Raw genomic sequence first — 22051 nt, 5'->3', positions numbered from 1 at the left:
AGTTTTTTTAGCGGTAACGTTTTTAACATTTTTCTGAAAATTTGCTTTTTAAGTAAGATATCACATTCCCTATATGTTTAATACACAAACACACACATAATGACATTTCAAACATTTTGTCTATAAATGAAAGCAGGGTATTTTCAGTCCCCAGACTTACTCTGACACAATTTAAAAATAATTATAAAATATACCTAGTTAGTATGTTTGGCATTCGGTGACCCAAGAACTATAGTTTGATTATTTTCAGACATATACAGGTTATTAAAAATGTTAAATCTAAAGGGAAAGTTTTGAAAGTTTATAAGGAATATTTAAATTATTTGAAACGGAATAATAATTTCTTAATAGCCAGTTTGTTTTGCTTTTTTGGTTTATGTATTAAAATGGACTTTTATAACAGTGTTTAGAAATATGTTTTATAATTTTTGAGTTATGATTCCCTCACCTGTATTTTTGGAATATTACCACATTAACAACAAGACTATTTATTATGTATTTGTCTATTTTAACAGAGCATCTGGCATATTTTATAGTATATTTAGCAAGCTTAAAAAAATACAATGCTGCCTCCAGAAGGAATTTCTGGAAATAGCAACTTGTCATTTTTATAGCCTGTGTATATACAAATTCTCTCTTGATCTTTAAAATATGATTTTGTTTAATTATGAAATGCATTAGTAGAGACAAACGAACATCCATGTGTCTGTCACCCAAACTTAATATTTATAAATGTTTTGCACACTTATTTTAGGTACTTTTAACTTTAAGAAATGAAACTCTACATGTGGAACCTTCTTTGTACTTCTGCTTATCCTAATTTTTTGCTTCCCAATATCCTCTTTTTATTTATCCTAACATGTAGGTGTATACAACCATGTTTAGTATGCTTTTATTTTATGATTTTTTTCTGAAAAATGCATATAGTTATTTATCATTCTATAAATTGCTTTTCTCCTTTGACATTATATTTCTAAGATTTATGCATGATCATACATGTGTCCCCATTAAAACCAGCCTGTTTTAATTTTTATACCTTTATTTTTAAATGATACTTCACAGGTTTTAAATGATACCTCACTCCTAATTCAGTCTTCAAAACTAACTTAACTATTCACTTTCAGATCAGCTTTTACAGTTGCAGGAAAGGCACTGGGGATTTTGACAGAAATTGCATTGATTTTAAAGAATAATTAATTAGGAAATTATCATTATATTTTGAAACTTTTCACTTATGGATATGGTATCTTTCACCTGGGTCTGCCCTTAAGTACTTTTTAGATTACATACAAATACTATTCTAATATATTGAGTATATTAAAAAGAATTATAGAGTAATAAATGTTCAAAAAGAGATAGAAGTGCATAAATAGAAATATATTTTATATTTTCTTTTTACTTTACTTTGGAGACCATGAGGAAAATCAATTTGTCATCCTTTTTTTTTCTTTTTCCTTTTGTGTTTTTTTCCTTTGAGTTTATTTACCCTGCTCCCCTGCTGTTCTGTCAGTGTTAGAAGTCAGAGAAGAAAAGACTAAATGTTTACCTCTTTATAAAACACATGATTATTTGGGAAAAGTATCCTTGAGAATGAAGAAGTAGCTCAAGGAGTGTGGATTTCCCCCTCCTTTTCTTTCCCCCACCATTTCTCTCCTCTATCAAATCGAGAGAGTGATGATGAGAAATACAATGAACTGAGACAGTAATAAGCAGAGGTGGGAAATTGATTTATAATAAATGTGATTTAGGTTTTACAGCTTCTTCCTTTAGTAGATGTCAGTTGCTTTAATAATGTTCTGTATGTATCTCTTTATAAGTCTTCTTAAGAGAGTATCAATACTCTATATTAAAGGTATTTTTAGGACTCAGTTCAGTCGCTCAGTCATGTCTGACTCTTTGTGATCCTGTGGATTGCAGCATGCCAGGCTTCCTTGTCCATAAGCAACTCCCGGAGCTTGATCAAACTCATGTCCATAGAATCGGTGATGCCATCCCACCATCTCATCCTCTGTCGTCCCTTTCTCCTCCTGCCTTCAATTTTTCCCAGCATCAAGGTCTTTTCCAATGAGTCAGTTCTTCACATCAGGTGGCCAAAGTACTGTAGCTTCAGCTACAGCATCAGTCCTTCCAATGAATATTCAGGACTGATCTCCTTTAGGATGGACTGGTTTGATCTCCTAGCAGTCCAAGGGACTCTCAAGAGACTTCTCCACACCACAGTTCAAAAGCATCAATTCTTTGGTGCTCAGCTTTCTTTATAGTCCAACTCTCACATCCATATATGACTACTGGAAAAACCATAGCTTTGACTAGATGGACCTTTGTTGGTGAAGTAATGTCTCTGCTTTTTAATATGCTGTCTAGATTGATCATAGCTTTTCTTGCAAGGAGCAAGCATCTTTTAATTTCATGGCTGCAGTCACCATCTGCAGTGATTTTGGAGCCCAAAAAAATAAAGTCTGTCACTGTTTGCATTGTTTCCCCATCTACTTGCCCATGAAGTGATGGGACCAGGTGCCATGATCTTAGTTTTCTGAATGTTGAGCTTTAAGCCAACTTTTTCACTGTCTTCTTTCACTTTCATCAAGAGGCTTTTAAGTTCTTCTTCGCTTTCTGCCATAAGGGTGCTGTCATCTGCATATCTGAGGTTATTGATATTTCTCCCGGCAATCTTCATTTCATTTGTGCTTCATCCAGTCCAGCATTTCTCATGATGTACTCTGCATATAAGTTAAATAAGCAGGGTGACAAGATACAGCCTTGACAGACTCCTTTACCTATTTGGAACCAGTCTGTTGTTCCATGTCCAGTTCTAACTGTTGCTTCCTGACCTACATGCAGATTTCTCAAGAGGCTGGTCAGGTGGTCTGGTATTCCTATCTCTTGAAGAATTTTCCACACTTTATTGTGATCCACACAGTCAAAGGCTTCAGCACAGTCAATAAAGCAGAAATAGATGTTTTTCCGGAACTCTCTTGCTTTTTCCATGATCCAGCAGTTGTTGGCAATTTAATCTCTGGTTCCTCTGCCTTTTCTAAATCCAGCTTGAACATCTGGAAGTTCACAGTTCACGTACTGTTGAAGCCTGGCTTGGAGAATGTTGAGCATTGCCTTGCTAGCATGAGGGATGAGTGTAATTGTGCAGTAGTGTGAGCACTCTTAGGCATTGCCTTGCTTTGGGACTGGAATGAAAACTGACCTTTTCCAGTCCTGTGGCCACTGCCGAGTTTTCCAGATTTGCTGGCATATTGAATGCAGCATTTTCACAGCATCATCTTTTAGGATTTGAAATAGCTCAACTAGAATTCCAACACTTCCACTAGCTTTGTTCATAGTGATGCTTCCTAAGGCCCACTTGACTTCACAATCCAGGTTGTCTGGCTCTAATCCAGTGATCACACCATCATGGTTATCTGGGTCATGAAGATCCTTTTTGTATAGTTCTTCTGTGTATTCTTGCCACCTCTTCTTAATATCTTCTGCTTCTGTTAGGTCCATACCATTCCTGTCCTTTATTGAGCCCATCTTTGCATGAAATGTTTCCTTGGTATCTCTAATTTTCTTAAAGAGATCTCTAGTCTTTCCCATTCTGTTATTTTCCTCTATTTCTTTGCATTGATCACTGAGGAGGGCATTCTTGCTATTCTTTGGAACCGTGCATTCAGATGGGTATATCTTTCCTGTTCTCCTTTGCCTTTAGTTTCTCTTCTTTTCTCAGCTATTTGTAAGGCTTCCTCAGGCAACCATTTTGCCTTTTTGCATTTCTTTTTCTTGGGGATGGCCTTGATCACTGCCTCTTGTGCAGTGTCACAAACCTCCGTCCATAGTTCTTCAAGCACTCTGTCTATCAGATCTAATCCTTTGAATCTGTTTCTCACTACCACTGTATAATCGTAAGGGATTTGATTCAGGTCATACCTGAATGGTCTAGTGATTTTCCCTACTTTATTTAATTTAAGTCTGAATTTGGAAATAAGAAGTTCATGATCTAAGCCACAGTCAGCTCCCGGTCTTGTTTTTGCTGACTGTATAGAGCTTCTCCATCTTTGGCTGCAAAGAATGTATCTGATTTCGGTGTTGTCCATCTGGTGATGTCCATGTGTAGAGTCTTCTCTTGTGTTGTTGGAAGAGGGTGTTTGCTAAGTCCAGTGTATTCTCTTGGCAAAATTCTGTTAGCCTTTGCCCTGTTTCGTTTTGTACTCCAAGGCCCAATTTCCCTGTTATTCTGGGTATCTCTTGACTTCCTACTTTTGCATTCTAGTTCCCTATAATGAAAAGGACATCTTTTTTGGGTGTTAGTTCTGTAAGGTCTTGTAGGTCTTAATAGAACCGTTCAGCTTCAGCTTCTTCAGCATTACTAGTTGGGACATGGACTTGGATTACTGTGATATCAAATGGTTTGCCTTGAAAACAATCAGTGGTCATTCTGTTGTTTTTGAGATTGCATCCAAGTCCTGCATTTCAGACTCTCTTGTTTACTCTGATGGCTACTCCATTTCTTCTAAGGCATCCTTGCCCACAGTAGTAGATATAATGGTCATCTGAGTTAAATTTTTAAGACTAAGTTTGGCAAAACATCTAAAATTAACAATAGGACATTTAGTTCAAAAATATATTGTTTAATTATACATTTGAACTCACGGAATGTGTTTCACATTATGGTGTCCTGACAGAAATTGTTTTTGCAAATGTTTTCTTTCCATCAAACTTGTGGAATGTGTGCTGCATTCAAAGTTGTTCAGTTGTTTCAGACTCTTTGAGACCCCATGAACTGTAGCCCACCAGACTCCTCTGTCCATGGGATTTCCCAGGCAAAAATACTGGAGTGGGTTCCCATTTCCTACTCCAGGAGATCTTCCCAACCCAGGGATTGAACCTGTGTCTCTTGCATCTCTTGAACTGGCAGGTGAATTCTTTACCATTGAGCCACCTTGGAAGCCCAAACTTGTGGAATAGAGGAAGTTTATTATTTTGATATAATAATACATTTGAAAATATTTTAGTATTCTCATAATGAGAGTATTTTATTGGTCATATTTAATTAAATGTTACCTTAAATTGGGCTTCCCAGTGGGCTTAATGGTAAAGAATCCACCTGGCAATACAGGAGACACGAATTTGATCCCAGGTTAAGAAGATTCTCTGGAGAAGGAAATGGCAACCGACTCCATAATTCTTGCCTAGAGAATCACATGGACAGATGAGCATGGTGGGCTGCTGCCCATGGGGTAGCAAAGAGTCAAACACAACTGAGTGAGCCAGCCATCAGTGATACCTTAAATTAGTTAAAGCAGGTTATTTTCAAAAACCCTAATCAAATAGGGGGCTTGGATTTGATTTAGGTAATAGGTTTCTAAGCTACTGTATTTTACCAGAGCTAGGACTCAGTCATATTTCATGTCTTAATATCCCCAAAATGAAAATGTGCCTTTAGATTTGAAAAAATGCATACATACATATCTATACATGTATATGTGTGTATACATACACACATTTTGGTTTCAGTATGGTGTCCTTGGGGCTGATATTGAGTATACATCAGTGTAGTATACCAGTTCCCTTTCTGATGGGTCTACACCCCTGGTTATTGGTCTGTACCCCATATTAGTTGTTAAATACTATATCACAGATTTTTTTTTTAGTTTTCTCCATTTTCTAAATAATAAACCGTCTATTTTTAGGTTGGAAGCTTCCTTAGAATTTATAGCCTCCATACCAAACTTCAGTCAGTCAGTTCAGAGAACCTAGCAACGTCTTTAGCCCTAGAATTTCATCTCCATGGAGGCACAAGTTATGGTCGGGGAATCAGAGTCTTGCCTGAAAATAACTCCGATGTGGATCAGCTGAAAAAGTAAGCCTATTATATACCTATCTAGAAATTGTAAATAAGGTATTAATTAAGCTGATTTCTAAGATAATGTAGTTCTGAGGTGAGGAGAGGGAATCTAATGAATCCCTTGTAATTCATTCTCAGCGCCTTCTGTGCCATTATTCATTTTTTTTAAATGGCTGAACCAAATGAAACAAATCAAGTGATTGTTGGTTCAAATAGCTAAACAGTAGCAGAGCTGAATAGTCTTTAGTTTTCCAACATTTACTTATATTCTTTCTTACTTTTACTCTTTGCACTTTATGTTCTACCATTTTCCACCTTCTCTAAGTATGGAAACAAACAGTGGAAACTGGAGCTTAGCTAAAATTTGGAAAACTTGATATATATACCTAGGATGCCAAACGTACTTGGTCCTCTGTGGAAAAAAATCCTGCCTTTTTAAAGTGTGTATACCTAAGAAAATAGATAGCATAAATATTTCATGGTGTCATATTTTTAAAACTTTTAGGTGTTCCCAGAAAGTGAATAGTACCTTAAATCCTGCTACACTTGTACTTCCCTTTTCCCTGAAGTATTCCTATTAGTCATTGTGTGTAGAAACTCTTTGATCTATACTCTGGGGAAATAAAAAGTCTTCTGCATATTTTCAAAGAGATATAGAAAATATCCTGTTCAGTAAATTGAAATGACAAAACTATTTTCTAAGTTTTAACATATTGAAATCAAGATGACTTTAACATCAATGAAATTAGCTATTTTAATAACCTTATATCAGTTTTCCTACTTTATTTCTTAGATTGCAGTATATAGCCATATAGTATTTCATTGCTTGAGTCTAGAGTGAGATTGTTCTGACTTAGAATGACATGCATTATATACCCAGCTTATTTGCAGTATTTCATGATCCCACTATTTCACTTGTATCTTTCTAGACCTGGGTTTTTTACATTTTAGAGTCTCTTGGAACCCCCTGATAATCTGATGAAAGCTATAGACCTACTGCAGAATGCATACACACACACAAACGCACACAGAATTTTTACGTAATTTCACTAAGCTCTTGCTTTCTAAGGGTAAACTGACCATTGTTTGATTGTGCTTTATGCAATTAAAAGTTGTATTCTTTCAATTATAGGATTTTAGAATCTGCACATTTGCCCCCCAACCAGAGTTTTGTCGGTGTATGTCAATCAGAGCAAGAGGACAGCTTTTCAAACATTTCAAGTAAGGACAGTTTTTTAATACATTACCTAACTGTAGTTGACTTATAATATTGTGTTAGTTTCGGGTGTACAGCTTTAGATTCTTTTACATTATAGGTTATTAACAAGATATTGAATATAGTTCTATGTGCTCTACAGTAAATTCTGGTTTTTTACCAGTTTTTATATATAGTGGTGTATATCTGCTAATTCCATACCCCTAAGAACTAAGGGTGATTTTTGATGCTGCCAGTTTAGTTTCTGTTAAGTAAAATTACTACATCAACATAAATTCTCTTTTTTAATACCTTCCAATCTCCTTTTTTACTTGTTAAATTGATATTCATTATAAAGAGACATGCTAAACATTTACGTGTCCTAGTACAAAGATAAACATTAATTTGTTTACTAACCCTAACCCCCTTAATTATGTAGTTACATTTTCAAATTGGAATGGTAAGGATTACTTGATTTGGGTTATATTAGTATTTATGTATATACATTTATGTGTGTGTATATATACCTATTGGGCTTTGTAGGTGACTCAGTGGTAAAGAAGCCACCTACCAATACAGGAAATGCAGGAGACATGGGTTTGATTCTCGGGTCAGGAAGATCTCCTGGAGAAGGAAATGGCAACCCACTCCAGTATTGTTGCCTGAAAATATCCCATGGACAGAGGAACCTGTTGGGATTGGAATGAAAACTGACCTTTTCCAGTCCTATGTCCACTGCTGAGTTTTCCAGATTTGCTGGCATATTGAGTGTAGCATTTTAACAGCATCATCTTTTAGGATTTGAAATAGCTCAGCTGGAATTCCATCACATCCACTAGCTTTTTTTGTAGTTATGCTTCCTAAACAAATTCTTAAAGAGATGGGAATTCCAGACCACCTACCTGCCTCCTGAGAAATCTGTATGCATGTCAAGAAGCAACAGTTAGAACTAGACATGGAAAAGCAGAATGGTTCCAAATTGGGAAAGGAGTACCTCAGGGCTGTATATTGTCACCCTGCTTATTTAACTCATATGCAGAGTACATCATGCGAAATGCCAGGCTGAATGAAGCACAAGCTAGAATCAAGATTGCTGGGAGAAAATCAATAACCTCGGATATACAGATGACACCACCCTTATGGCAGAAAGTGAAGAACTTAAGAGCCTTTTGATGAAAGTGAAAGAGGACAGTGAAAAAGCTGGCTTAAAACTCAACATTCAATAAATGAAGATCATGGTATCCAGTCCCATCACTTCATGTCAAATAGATGGGGAAACAGTGACAGGCTGTATTTTCTTGGGCTCCAAAATCACTGCAGATGGTGACTGCTGTCATGAAACTAAAAGATGCTTGCTCCTTGGAAGAAAAGTTATGACCAACCTCAGTTCAGTCGCTCAGTCATGTCTGACTTTTGTGACCACATGGATTTCAGCACACCAGGCTTCCCTGTCCATCACCAACTCCCGGAGCTTGCTCAAATTCATGTCCAGTAGAGTCGGTGATGCCATCCAACCATCTCATCCTCTGTTGTCCCCTTCTTCTCCTGCCTTCAATCTTTCCCAGCATCAGAGTCTTTTCAAATGAGTCAGTTCTTCGCATCAGGTGGCCAAAGTATTGGAGTTTCAGCTTCAGCATCAGTCCCTTGAATATTCAGGGATGAATATTCAGGACTCATTTCCTTTAGGATGGACTGGAGATCACTCCTTGCGGTCCAAGGGACTTTCAATAGTCTATTTCAACACCACAGTTCAAAAGCATCAGTTCTTCAGCACTCAGCTTTCTTTATGGTCCAACTGTCACATCCATGCATAACTACTGGAAAAACCATAGCTTTAACTAGACGAACGTTTATTGGCAAAGTAATGTCTCTCTTTTTAATATGCTGTCTAGGTTGGTCATAGCTTTTCTTCCAAGGAGAAAGCGTCTTTTAATTTCATGGCTGCAGTCACCATCTGCAGTGATTTTGGAGCCCAAGAAAATAAAGTCTGTCATTGTTTCCACTGTTTACCCATTTATTTGCCATAAAGTGATGGGACCAGATGCCATGAAGGGAGACCGACCTAGACAGCATATTAAAAAGCAGAGAGATTACTTTGCTGACAGTGGTCCATCTAGTCAAGGCTATGGTTTTACCAGTAGTCATGTATAGATGTGAGATTTAGACCATAAAGAACTCTGAGCGCCGAAGAACTGATGCTTTTGACTGTGGTGTTGGAGAAATGCCTGAGAGTCCCTTGGACAGCAAGGAGATCAAACCAATAGATCCTAAGGGAAATCAGTCCTGAATATTCATTGGAGGACTGATGTTGAAGCTGAAGCTCCAATACTTTGGCCACCTGATGTAAAGAACTGACTCACTGGACAAGACCCTGATGATGGGAAAAACTGAAGGCAGGAGAAGAAGGGGACGACCGGATGAGGTGGTTTGATGGCATCACTGACTCAATGAACGTGAGTCTGAGCAAGCTCCAAGAGTTGGTGATGGACAGGGAAGCCTGGTGTGCTACAGTCTATGGGGTCACAAAGAGTCGGACATGACTGAGCGACTGAACTGAGCTGAGGAGCCTGATGGGCTATAGCCCATGAGGTGGCAAAGAGTCCCACACAACTTTAGCGCGTAAACAACAATAACAACAAAAATATATATAACTTATTAAAAATCTGTATTCATTTCCCATTCAACTGTTTGCTTGTTAGTTTCTCAAAGGGACAAAGGTTATTTTTGCTGCTTTACTTCCAATAGCCCAAGTATTTTTTCATCATACATATCTTAAGAGTTCCCAGTTGTATTGAATTAATCAAGTACCTAATTATAAAATATTAACAGATAATTGGTGGTATGTTTATATTATTATCTACCTGAATAGATGGCTATTCAAATATAAATTTTAAAAATTTGCTAAATCTGTAGTAATTTTTCCTTTACCATTTTGTCTCAGTATTTGCTTGTACATCCTGAGCTTTAAAATCTATATCATGTTTCTATCCCGTATGATTGTTTTTTTTTTCTTACAACCTAACTTCTTCCCTACTGTGATCTGTTTAATGAATATTTATGCTCTTTCTATCTATATCAGTAATAATAAGCATTAAAATTAACATCTGTGACTCGATAGGCACTAAATAAGTGCTAACAGTCATTATTTGATCCTAACCGCACTCCTGTGAGGTTGCTATTCTTCCCTTTTGCAGAAAGGAAACTGAGGCTTTGAGTAATGGGAATCATATAGTTTGCCCAACCTCCCTTACTGTTAACTGATGGCAAAGTCAGTGCCATTCAAATGCTGGCGATTTGGTTGTTTTGTCCATGTTTATTTCTTCATTTTATGTGCTTTAAAATTCTTCATATTTCCTAGCACCTTGATGACAGCATTTTAGCCTAATCTGTGACTACTTGAACTACCCATTATGAGGCCAATTTACTTCAGTTGACAATCATTTAGAGCCAATGTGATTTATAATTATACTTTTTGAAATCTCTTTTCTCCTAAAATATTTTTCTGATTATTTTCAAATTACAGAAGTAGTACATATGACAGTATCAAGTTACGTATAGCTTTCCCATGCCTTTATTCCCACTTGCTGAGGGAAAGGTAACAGCTGACTATGAATTCTTCAAACCATTCATGTTTATAAAAATATACATACTTCTATATGAACATATATATCTTCTTCCTCTGTTTAAAATTTTCACAAAAGTGAGACTTTAGTATGCTGGTTGTTTTCTTTAATGAGAGATTATAGACCTCTTTCTGGGCTAATTCATATAACTCAAACTCATTCTTTTAATAGCTGCATTATATTTTACATTAATCTAATATAATGAATTCAGCCATTTTCTATTTGATAGACAGTTGTTTTCAGTTTCTTACTCTTACAAATAATGCTTTAATAAACATCCTTGAACAATTGTACATTCAAGCTTATTTTTTCTCTAAAATTCGTAAAGGTGGGGTTGAAGGATCAAAGAGTAAACACATGTTATTTTCATAGATGACACCAGATTATATGCCAAAATGTCATAGAATTCAAATGCAAATAACAGTGTGGGAGCATGTCCCTTCCTCAGACTGTCAGTGGTACTGCTTTAACAATATATGTACTTTTTTCAGTTTGGCAGGTGTTAGGTATATTTAGTTTCCCTGAGTACTTGTAAACTTAAAAAATCTTATATTTATCGACCCTTCTTACTTCTTTGAATTGTCTGCTCTTACTCTTTACCTGATTTTCTGTTGGGCTCTTTATCTTTATTCTTATCAGTCTGTGGGAGACGGTTTTAATACAATTTTGCACATCTTTTCTCTTATTTTCTTATTATTTGTTTACTAATCAGGCTTTTACATTGTTTCACTTCATGCAGAATAGCAGGTATTAAGTAATCAGATAGTTTGCCAGCTTAATGTGTCCATGCAGTTTCTCTTACCATGGGTCCTTGTGCCATTTAATAGTGATGTTGAAGAAGAACAAGTAATCCATATATTTGTATATGATGTTTCATATAATAAATTATAAAAATATAACATACTATTATATGTAACAGAATGTGGTAAGCTAATATAAGTGCAAAATGTGAATACTTTTTTTAAGTCTTCAATTCTTCATTTTAGAAAGCATCATGAAAATGCATTGCTGTGATCACTATTTTTGCTGTTTTGTTTAAGTAAAATTGTATTTGATGCCATTCATCAAGTCATCCTATTAAACTTAGTAAATTTATTATTTTATCCACTTATCCCTTATTTCCATCACAGTCTACTTTTTCAACATAAGAAAAACTTGCAAACATATAGAAAAGTTGAAACAGTTGTTCAGTCAACATTCGTATTCCCACCATCAGTTTCTCCAGTTAACCTTTTACTCTCTTTGCTGTATCTTTTATCTCTTTTTTAATCCATCAGTTTGTTTTAGTTTGTGATGCATTTCAAAGTAATTTGCAGACGTAAGTACACCTCCCAAACACTTCAGTGAATGAACATCATTATCTACAGTTCAATATTTGTTTAGGATTCTAAACAAGAAATTTAGAATGTTTAGATTTTAAATTCCTTGCCATTTTCACTTAAGTGATGGAATCCACTTGTCTCTTTCTATAATAAAGCCTATGCAGTTTTGATTAAGATTTCATTGAAACTACAGATCAATTGGGAAGAATATCAGTTATTTACAATATTGAACTCTCCATTCCATGAACAAATGACATGAATACATAAACAAATTTCTCCATTGACTTAAGGTTTCTTGTTTCTCTCAGTAATGTTTTATAGTTTTCATTGCCACATTGAGCTTTTAATGGATTTTCAAATGTAATTCTCTCCTTTTTCCTAATAGGCTCTGGATCAGTATCACTATATGAAGTCGAAAGATGTCAACAACTCTCAGCTACAAGTAAGACCATTTTCATCTTTGAAATTGAGACACAATAATAAGCATAATGAAGTCTGTCTTTAAATTTAATAAGGAACTCATCATTGGGCTTCCCTTGTGGCTTAGATGGTAAAGAATTTGTCTGCAGTGTGGGAGACCTGGGTTCAATCCCTGGGTTGGGAAGATCCCCTGGAGAAGGGAACAGCTACCCACTCCAGTATTCTGGCCTGGAGAATTCCATGGACTGTATAGTCCATGGTGTCACAAAGAGTCAGACACGACTGAGTGACTTTCACTTATCACTATCTAATGTTGAGAGCACATATCCATGAGAACAAAAACATACCCATATTTATCTTTTATTCCTCTACCTCATGCTAAGTGGCATAAAATGGAACCCAGAAAGATATATGCTTTTAAATTGAGTGTGTATTTTTATATCATTTATCTATAAAATTTGTAAGGCATATTTATAAAAATAAGCCCCATTGCATAGCAGAGAGTATAAAATATTTTATCTAGTATTAATCAATCCACACTATGTATTTAATGGTATACCCAAAAAGGAGCTCCTTAAAATATTCCCCAAAATTTTAATGTTAGCAATGATAATCAATTCATCAGATACCCATCTTCTGTTACTTCAGTTCAGTTCAGTTCAGTCGCTCAGTCGTGTCCGACTCTCTGCGACCCCATGAATCACAGCACACCAGGCCTCCCTGTCCATCACCAACTCCCGGAGTTTACTCAAACTTATGTCCATCGAGTCGGTGATGTCATCCAGCCATCTCATCCTCTGTCATCCCCTTCTCCTCCTGCCCCCAATCCCTCCCAGCATCAGGATGTTTTCCAATGAGTCAACTCTTCGCATGAAGTGGCCAAAGTACTGGAGTTTCAGCTTCAGCATCAGTCCTTCCAATGAACACCCAGGGCTGATCTTCTTTAGGATGGACTGGTTGGATCTCCTTGCAGTCCAGGGGACTCTCAAGAGTCTTCTCCAACACCACAGTTTCAAAAGAATCAATTTTTCAGCGCTCAGCTTTCTTCACAGTCCAACTCTCACATCCATACATGACCACTGGAAAAACCATAGCCTTGACTAGACGGACCTTTGTTGGCAAAGTAATGTCTCTGCTTTTTTAATATACTATCTAGGTTGGTCATAACTTTCCTTCCAAGGATTAAGCGTCTTTTAATTTCATGGCTGCGATCACCATCTGCAGTAATTTGGAGCCCAAAAAAATAAAATCTGACACTGTTTCCACTGTTTCCCCATCTATTTGCCATGAAGTGATGGGACTGGATGCCATGATCTTAGTTTTCTGAATGTTGAGCTTTAAGCCAGCTTTTTCACTCTCCTCTTTCACTTTCATCAAGAGGCTCTTTAGTTCCTCTTCACTTTCTGCCATAAGGGTGGTGTCGTCTGCATATCTGAGGTTATTGATGTTTCTCCCGGCCATCTTGATTCCAGCTTGTGCTTCATCCAGCCCAGCGTTTCTCATGATGTACTCTGCATTTAAGTTAAATAAGCAGGGTGACAATATACAGTCTTGACATACTCCTTTTCCTATTTGGAACCAGTCTGTTGTTCCATGTCCAGTTCTAACTGTTGCTTCCTGACCTGCATACAGGTTTCTCAAGAGGCTGATCAGGTGGTCTGGTATTCCCATCTCTTTCAGAATTTTCCACAGTTTATTGTGATCCACACAGTCAAAGGCTTTGTCACAACCAATAAAGCAGAAATAGATGTTTTTCTGGAACTCTCTTGCTTTTTCGATGATCTAGCAGATGTTGGCAATTTGATCTCTGGTTCCTCTGCCTTTTCTAAAACCAGCTTGAACATCTGGAAGTATATGGTTCACGTATTGCTGAAGCCTGGCTTGGAGAATTTTGAGCATTACTTTACTAGCATGTGAGATGAGTGCAATTGTGTGGAAGTCTGTTACTTCAGCTAAGGTGAAATAGAACAATTAAGAAAATATTTCTCCACATAATGTATTAAATAAAATTCTGTAATATACTATTATAAAAACATGAGTTTTTCATGATTGGAGAAAGGATGTATAACTATGAAATGGCAGAGGGCTGGAAGAAAGAAGCTTATGGTATTATATTAGAATTGGAGGTGTTAGTATGCACTCATGGTGTTAGAGACAGATAAAGAAATATATATGTGTATTTGTATATATGTATTCACTCATGTATATATTCATACACATGCAGGCTCATATGTGTAAGTATAGGTGTAAACATACATGCATATGTGCCCCAGCTCTAATGGAAACAATGACACCCAGTAGCAATAAGCACACCTAGTATTCAGATCTTAATTTATAAATAATATCCCCAATCAGGGCTTCTTGGAGAAATAGCATATTCCAGAATTGGGAAGCAGAATTGTAAGGTGATTCTGGAACATCTTATTGTGCCATAAAGTAGAGAAGTCCACCAGGTTAATGGTGACAGGTGTCAAATCTGGTGCAATTTAAGTGTCAAAATTAAAATTACTAGTGATGGGATAGTACTGCTTGAGTAAAGTAGGAATCTATTAGTCCATATGGAGAGTAAATAAAGAAGAAAACAAATAAATGAGGTTGAATAGAAAACTGTTATTTTAAGTAGAATGGCAGCTGATAAATATAAAAGAAATAATCAAGTTAGGGCACAAAGTCACCATTTTTAATTATGATAGTGATAATTTATTAAGATAATTTATTAATTGCCAGTTGCCTGTCATTGGTGGATCCTAAGCTAGCAGGATTCTAAGCATTTGATGAAATTGGGATATTTATATTTTATCAAATGCTTTCTTATTAATTATGGAGGGGGAAATAATAAGGTTATAGTGGAGAAACCTACTGAACACCACCTTCATGAGCTGAGCAAAGTTCACATCCCCAGGAATGAAAACACTGATACATGTGCCTCTTCATATGCTCTGAGAGGGCCACAGTATCACTTATATGGTAGTATTCCTACCAAAAACGCATAACTGATATCTGATCATGATAAAAACCAGACACACCCAAATAAACAGCCTCAAATTCTCAGTATATCAGTGTCTTGAAAGACAAAGAAAAGCTTAGGAACTATTCTACACTGAAGGACCCCAAAGAGACAGAAGAAATAAATACAATGCGTTGTTCAGGATTAGATCCTGGACCTGAAAATAAAATGCTAAATAGGAGCATTATGGGGCTAGTTGGAGAAATTTGAACGTCTGTTGATTCAGTAATAATCATTGGTAAGTGTTTTGATGTTGAAAATTGCATTATAATATGTTAATGAAATTCCTTGTTCTTGTAAAATATACACTGAAGTAGTTAGGGATAAAGGGGTATAATGTTTGGAAATTACTATCAAATGATTCATATATATATATATATAAATATGTGAAATATGCATATGTGAGTCATGTATCTGTAAGATTTATATATATATATATATATATGCATATATATATATATGGAGAGACTGAGAAAATGACAGAGATGATGTGGCAAAATGTTACCAAGGTTGACAGTTAATACAACTTAATTAGATTTGATTGTATATTTTTTCATGGAGATTCTTGTCGTGAATACATTAATATCCTTATAGATTTATCTAACTTAATCCAAAAATTCTTTGTAGTACTTACAGATCATCAATATTTGGAGAAAACCCCACTGTGTGCTATTTTGAAGCAAAACGCTCCTCAACAATATCGTATCCGAGCAAAACTGAGATCATATAAGCCCAAAAGACTCTTTCAGTCTGTCAAACTTTATTGTCCTAAGTGTCACTTACTGTAAGTATTTTCTGTAATAAAACCAAAGTTTTCATTTCATAAAATGTGTGTATATATATTTTCTTATGTATAAGTTTAAGTCCTGGAAGTGAATCAGTTATGGTTTAAATCTATTGTATTTTGAAAGAATTGTAATCTTTTTAAGAAAAGACACTAATTCCTTAAAGATAAATCCTTTTGATATTTCTTCATAATAGTAAAAAAAAAAAAAAAGTAGGTGCTATTTTTAGATCTGAAATTCAAGTTAGTAGCTCTGATACATGCAAACAAGTAACAGACTATGAAAAAATTTGAACAGACTTTCTTATTTGTAACAAAAAATCTTGAAAGTAAACCATTATTAAGTAAAATTCTTAAATCGATAAGATTTCTGGTTAGTTGAAATTCTTAATTGTTAGAGAAAACCTTGTTGGAAATATTCCTGTCCTGCTTAATAACTACAATACAGTGAACATAATTTAAACTTTTGTTAGTAATTGAGGATTTCTCAGTTTCTGAAAATCTTTATTCTAAGCATCAATTTTTATATAAATGAGTAAATATATAGGACATTAGAATATATATGTACTTATTATTGGCTCAAGACATATTCTGAAAATTATTTTTAATCCCTCTTTCTCTATTTATGCAACCTGACTGTCTTCCCTCTATGTATGTAACAAATACATGTATGTGCATCATCATTTGGACATGTTGTTTGTGGGTGTGCTCTATACACTAATATACATATGGTTTCCCCTCTGAAATGTAAGTATAGTACTGTTTGTGGAGATTTTTAATCATCAGATCTCCTTCTGCAAAACAAGGGATTGTTTTCTGTCTATTTGGGCTTGAAATAATAGAGTATAAGTACAGATTTTAGATCTTTAAGTATTATCAAATTATAGTTGGTAAAATTCTGTAAAATTATATAACTTTACCAAACAAAGCCACCCTGTATGATCCTTTTTTAAACAAATGAGGAAAACATTTCAGAAAGGTTGAGGTTTGGGGCTTTCCTGGTAGTCCAGTGGTTAAGAATCCGCCTTGTATTGCAAGGGACACTGGTTCAGTCCCTGGTCCAGGAGGTAGCCGCATGCCTGAGGGCAGCTAGGCCTGTGTACCACAGCTACTGAGCCTATACTCTGGAGGCCACGAGCCCCGACTGCTGAGCCCATGTACAACTCCTGAAGCCTGTGCACCTTGGAGCCCGTGTTCCTCAGCAAGAGAAGCCACCTCAGTGAGAAGCCCATAGTGAAGTGAAAGTTGCTCAGTTGTGTCCAACTCTTTGTGACCCCTGGAATTCTGCAGGCCAGAATACTGGAGTGGGTAGCCCTTCCCTTCTCCAGGGGATCTTCCTAACTCAGGGATCAAACCCAGGTCTCCCGCATTGCAGGCGGATTCTTTACCAGGGGAGCCACGAGGGAGTCTCCTGAGAAGCCCGTGCACTCCAACAGAGTAGCCCCCACTCGTCACAACTGGAGAAAGCCCATGTGCAGCCACAAAGACCAATCATAGCTGTAAAATTAGATAAATATTAAAAACAACACCGAAAAGCAGAACATTTAGAAAGGTTAAGAGATTTTACCTAAAGTTACACACTTGATTGGTGACAGAACCAGGAAAGGAAATAGACCTTTTGATTCCAGATTATGCAGTTTCTACTGTATCATATTTTGCCATATGATATTAAAAAATTATATTCTACATTAAAAGGAATCCAATATTGGTGTATAAAGTAGGCACCCTATGAAAGTGAAATTACTTAAATGGTAATGAATATTTAGCTGGAGTGAAGATGGGGTTCCTACTGGGAGGTTTAGCATTCCTTACAGAGGAGAACAGTTTGGTGAAGAAATAATTATACATAATCTTGGCATCACAGAGCCAGGCAAGGAAATTGGTGGTTGTTAATGTAATTATGATATGGATCTAATTAGCCATGAAATGTCATCAAATATCTTTCTATTGAATGAGTCCTTTAATCTGCAGAGTGAATTATCTCAATATTTTAAAATAAGTAGATGGTTCATAAGCATATAAACATTCTTTTAATTGGATAATTTGTTAAATTTGACTTTCTAAGCTATACCAGTTGTTTTTGTGTTATTCCATTGTTGATGATTTTAGGCAAGAAGTGCCACATGAGATTGATTTGGATAAGATTTTCCAAGAGGGTGCAAGCACAACCCCAGATACAAAGCTACAAAATACATCCTTATATAATTCGAAGGTCTGGACCACTAAAGATCAAGGAGAACGAAAAGTAGCTATTCATTTTGTGAAAAATAATGGTATTCTTCCACTTTCAAATGACTGTCTAATTTTGATAGAAGGTATGATGTTTTTACTGTTTTATTAACATACAGCTTTTTCTTCTGCCTTTCTCTGATTAATTACTGTTAAATTTATTTTAGGGGCAACCTTGGACATATAAAGTCAAAATATTATTGCTTTAAATTTCAAATAATATATGTAACAATTAGATTCAAATAGATACATACACATATACATATCTAAGCTTAACTGAATGACATTTTGAAATTAGACATTAAATTCAAGTGTTTGCATTTGTTCATCTTGTTGGAGTCCTGCATGCAATCTTAATGAGATCCAGTGTGGTTTTTGAGCTAAATAATAATCAAGAAGTTGTTTATTATATATAGTTGCTGTTGACTTGGCCTCCGGATGTCACTCTTGTTTCATAAAAAATATAATGAAAGTCATCTATTGATAGCTAAAAGCAAGGAAGGAATCCTAACTCAAGTAAAGATAACTTGACATACAGTATTTTAAAAGAATGAAGCTTTAAGTCAGATTTATTTTTGCATTTCTTTTATACTTTTGTCTTATTTTTATCTAATATTTATATAACAATCCATAATAAAAGAAGACCACTTCTAATTTGAAATAGAGAAAACTTTAGTTTCATTTTGTAAATGAACTGATCTTTATTACAGTGGATTATGATCATTTTTATTACATTTTTCTGTTTATAAAAGTAATTTGTAATCTTTTAAAAAAATAATTATATATATATATGTGAGTACATATGTGTATAAACATTGGTGGTGTTTTCATGAACATTTCTTGTTTTAATACATTATAGCATACAGGAAACTATTCGAATTAATTTCTATATCTTAACTGATTTAATCACAATAATCCTGTGAAGTTGGTACTATTATTATAAGCTATTTTATACATGAGAAAACAACCACAGAGAGAGAAAGATCTTTCCCAGTATAATGACTAGTGAAACTGAGTTGCTTCCTGTTTTTTGACATAGTAACTCTGTGAAAAACTTTATCTCCCTCTGGATGAAGTGTAATTATGGGAGCACAAAGAATTAAGTAAATGTTACCCAGTTTCTCTCTAGGAAAGTTATCGTAGTGTGCATATGCTTTAGTAGCATATGAAATTATCTGTTCCCCTACCCTCATCATTATGATATACTAGAGCTTTAAAAGACTTGGCCACTTTTATGAGTGAAATGTGATATCTTACTCCATTAACAGTATTTTTACCTGTACCAGGAGATAGACATAAAAACAGAAAGACACACACACACAAATGGAGTAAGACTATTTATATGCCCTAAAAATAAAATAAAGCCATGATCCTATCAGACTATATTAGAACTGTCCTTGTAGAGCCAACTAAGAGGATGTCAAATACGCCTTCGGGTCCTTCTGTGCTTTGCTGCCTGCCTCCCACAGAATTCTGTGCTTAGCCAAGTTGGCCTTGAGCGTCCAAAGGAAGCTTAACAAAGAAGTCCCTGTAGTTCCTGCTTCTGTCTTTAATTACCAGTTATCCCTCCAACTTTCAGTCTCATCTCCTACCTCAATTCCCATCCCACCCTCTAGGCGTACTGAACTGGTCATACATCCTAAACCTAGTGTATTTCTCTGTAGCACTTTGCCATTCCATTGCCACTTTCCTGGGAAATTCTGCTCTAAAACTTCTTCAGAAGTAAATGCAGCAATTCTCCTTATTCAGCAATTCACATATAATATTTAATGAACACCTACATGCATCAGGCATTTTTCTGATTCATCAGGCAGATTTGAGTGGTTCTTATTACATACCATATGAACTTCTAGTAGGGTATTTTTCTTATATTTGTGCTTTAGCTGTCTGTTTATAGATTTGTTGTCTTTATTAGAATGTAAAAATTCCCTGAGGTCAGAATGCATGTAATTTTAATCTATGTAACTTCAACACCTAGAGTAGGAAACCTGATGTGTAACTAGCTTTATTTGCAACCCTATAGACTATAGCCAGCCAGGCTATTTTTATTTTATCATATTTCTGAGTATTATAACTCCAAGCCTAGGCTAGGATCTTAACTGTAGTTAGATCCTGCTATTACAGAGCTGAGAAAAGAGGTATGGGAGTTGGGCAAGTTAAAATGCCACAAAGCTTGCTGTTCTCACCAAGATTTATCCACTTTTTTTGAATGAACACTCCTTGAATTGTTGCAAACCTTTGGTTAATTTCTGTACTTAGTCACTCAGTCCTGTCTGACTCTTTGTGACCCCACGGACTGTAGCCTGCAAGGCTCCTCTGTGGTTGGAATTCTCCAGGCAAGAATACTGGAGTGGATTGCCATGCACTCCTCCCAGAGATCTTCCTAACCCAGGGATTGAACCCAGGCCTCCCACATTGCAGGCAGTTTCTTTACCGTAAATAGAGTTCTGAAAAAGTTGAATTTGATAATTTTTGCCAAAGTTATTTTTGCTATTATAGAGATGTGTATTTTTGAATGTTTTTACTCCACTATGCTATGCCAGAAATACTTCCCCCTCACAATTGAATTTCAACATTACAAATTTTACACAAACTTTAGGAAATACACAGAACTATTTTTATAAATTCTGTTCTGTTTCCCTGGAGAGGAAAAATTATCAGTCTAAGTAAAAGTGTACCAGAAAAGGTACTGGTAGGTTTGAGTAATCAGAGATAAGGCTGCCTTCTAATAATGGTATGCCATTGAACATTCTATTTCTTCTCAGCCAACTTGATGGTTTTAGTGCCCTTCCTGTCATAACATTTGGGTGTGATGATTTTTCATAGGAAAAATGTACAAACACTATACAGGAGTTTCGATTACTTGAACTGTTCACATCTATATTTAAATTAAATGTTAAACTGAAAAGAACTGTGAACCGTGAACTTCCATATGTTCAAGCTGATTTTAGAAAAGGCAGAGGAACCAGATCAAATTGCTAACATCCACTGGATCATCAGAAAAGCAAGAGAATTCCAGAAAAACATCTATTTCTGCTTTATTGACTATGCCAAAGCCACTGACTGTGAGGATTACAACAAACTGTGGAAAATTCTGAGAGATGGGAATACCAGACCACCTGACCTGCCTCCTAAAGGAGATCAGTCCTGGGTATTCATTGGAAGGACTGATGTTGAAGCTGAAACTCCAATACTTTGGCCACCTGATGCGAAGAGCTGACTCATTTGAAAAGACCCTGATGCTGGGAAAGATTGAGGGCAGGAGGAGAGGGGATGACAGAGGATGAGATGGTTGGTTGGCATCACCGACTCAATGGACGTGGGTTTGGGTAGACTCCGGCAGTTGGTGATAGATAGGAATGCCTGATGTGCTGTGGTTCATGGGGTTGAAAAGAGTCGGACACAACCAAGCGACTGAACTGAACTGATCTGCCAGTTGAGAAATTGTATGCAGGTCAAGAAGCAACAGTTAGAACTGGACATGGAACAACAGACTGGTTCCGAATAGGGAAAGGAGTCCGTCAAGGCTGTATCTTGTCACCCTGCTTATTTAACTTATATGCAGAGTACATCATGAGAAATACTGGGCTGGAGGAAGCACAGGCTGGAATCAAGATTGCTGGGAGAATTATCAA

The 22051-nt window shown here is 36.0% G+C and overlaps 1 protein-coding gene across 12 annotated transcripts in view; it reads left to right on the top strand.

The window, feature by feature from the left end:
• POT1 (protection of telomeres 1) overlaps positions 1 to 22051 on the top strand; it is a 91084-nt gene that overhangs the window by 56349 nt on the left and 12684 nt on the right. For all 12 annotated transcript variants that reach the window (XM_043872277.1, XM_043872278.1, XM_043872275.1 and 9 more), the window contains 5 exons: positions 5682 to 5851; positions 6969 to 7057; positions 12362 to 12418; positions 16031 to 16187; positions 18297 to 18502. In XM_043872277.1, coding sequence (XP_043728212.1) covers positions 5682 to 5851; positions 6969 to 7057; positions 12362 to 12418; positions 16031 to 16187; positions 18297 to 18502 — 679 coding nt within the window. The remainder of the gene's footprint in view (positions 1 to 5681; positions 5852 to 6968; positions 7058 to 12361; positions 12419 to 16030; positions 16188 to 18296; positions 18503 to 22051) is intronic.

This window comes from Cervus elaphus, chromosome 18 (genome assembly GCF_910594005.1).
Source record: "Cervus elaphus chromosome 18, mCerEla1.1, whole genome shotgun sequence".
NCBI classification, from domain to species: Eukaryota; Metazoa; Chordata; class Mammalia; order Artiodactyla; family Cervidae; genus Cervus; species Cervus elaphus.
The sequence above is the reverse complement of the archived record's forward strand: the minus strand, read 5'-3'. Positions and strand labels throughout refer to the sequence as shown.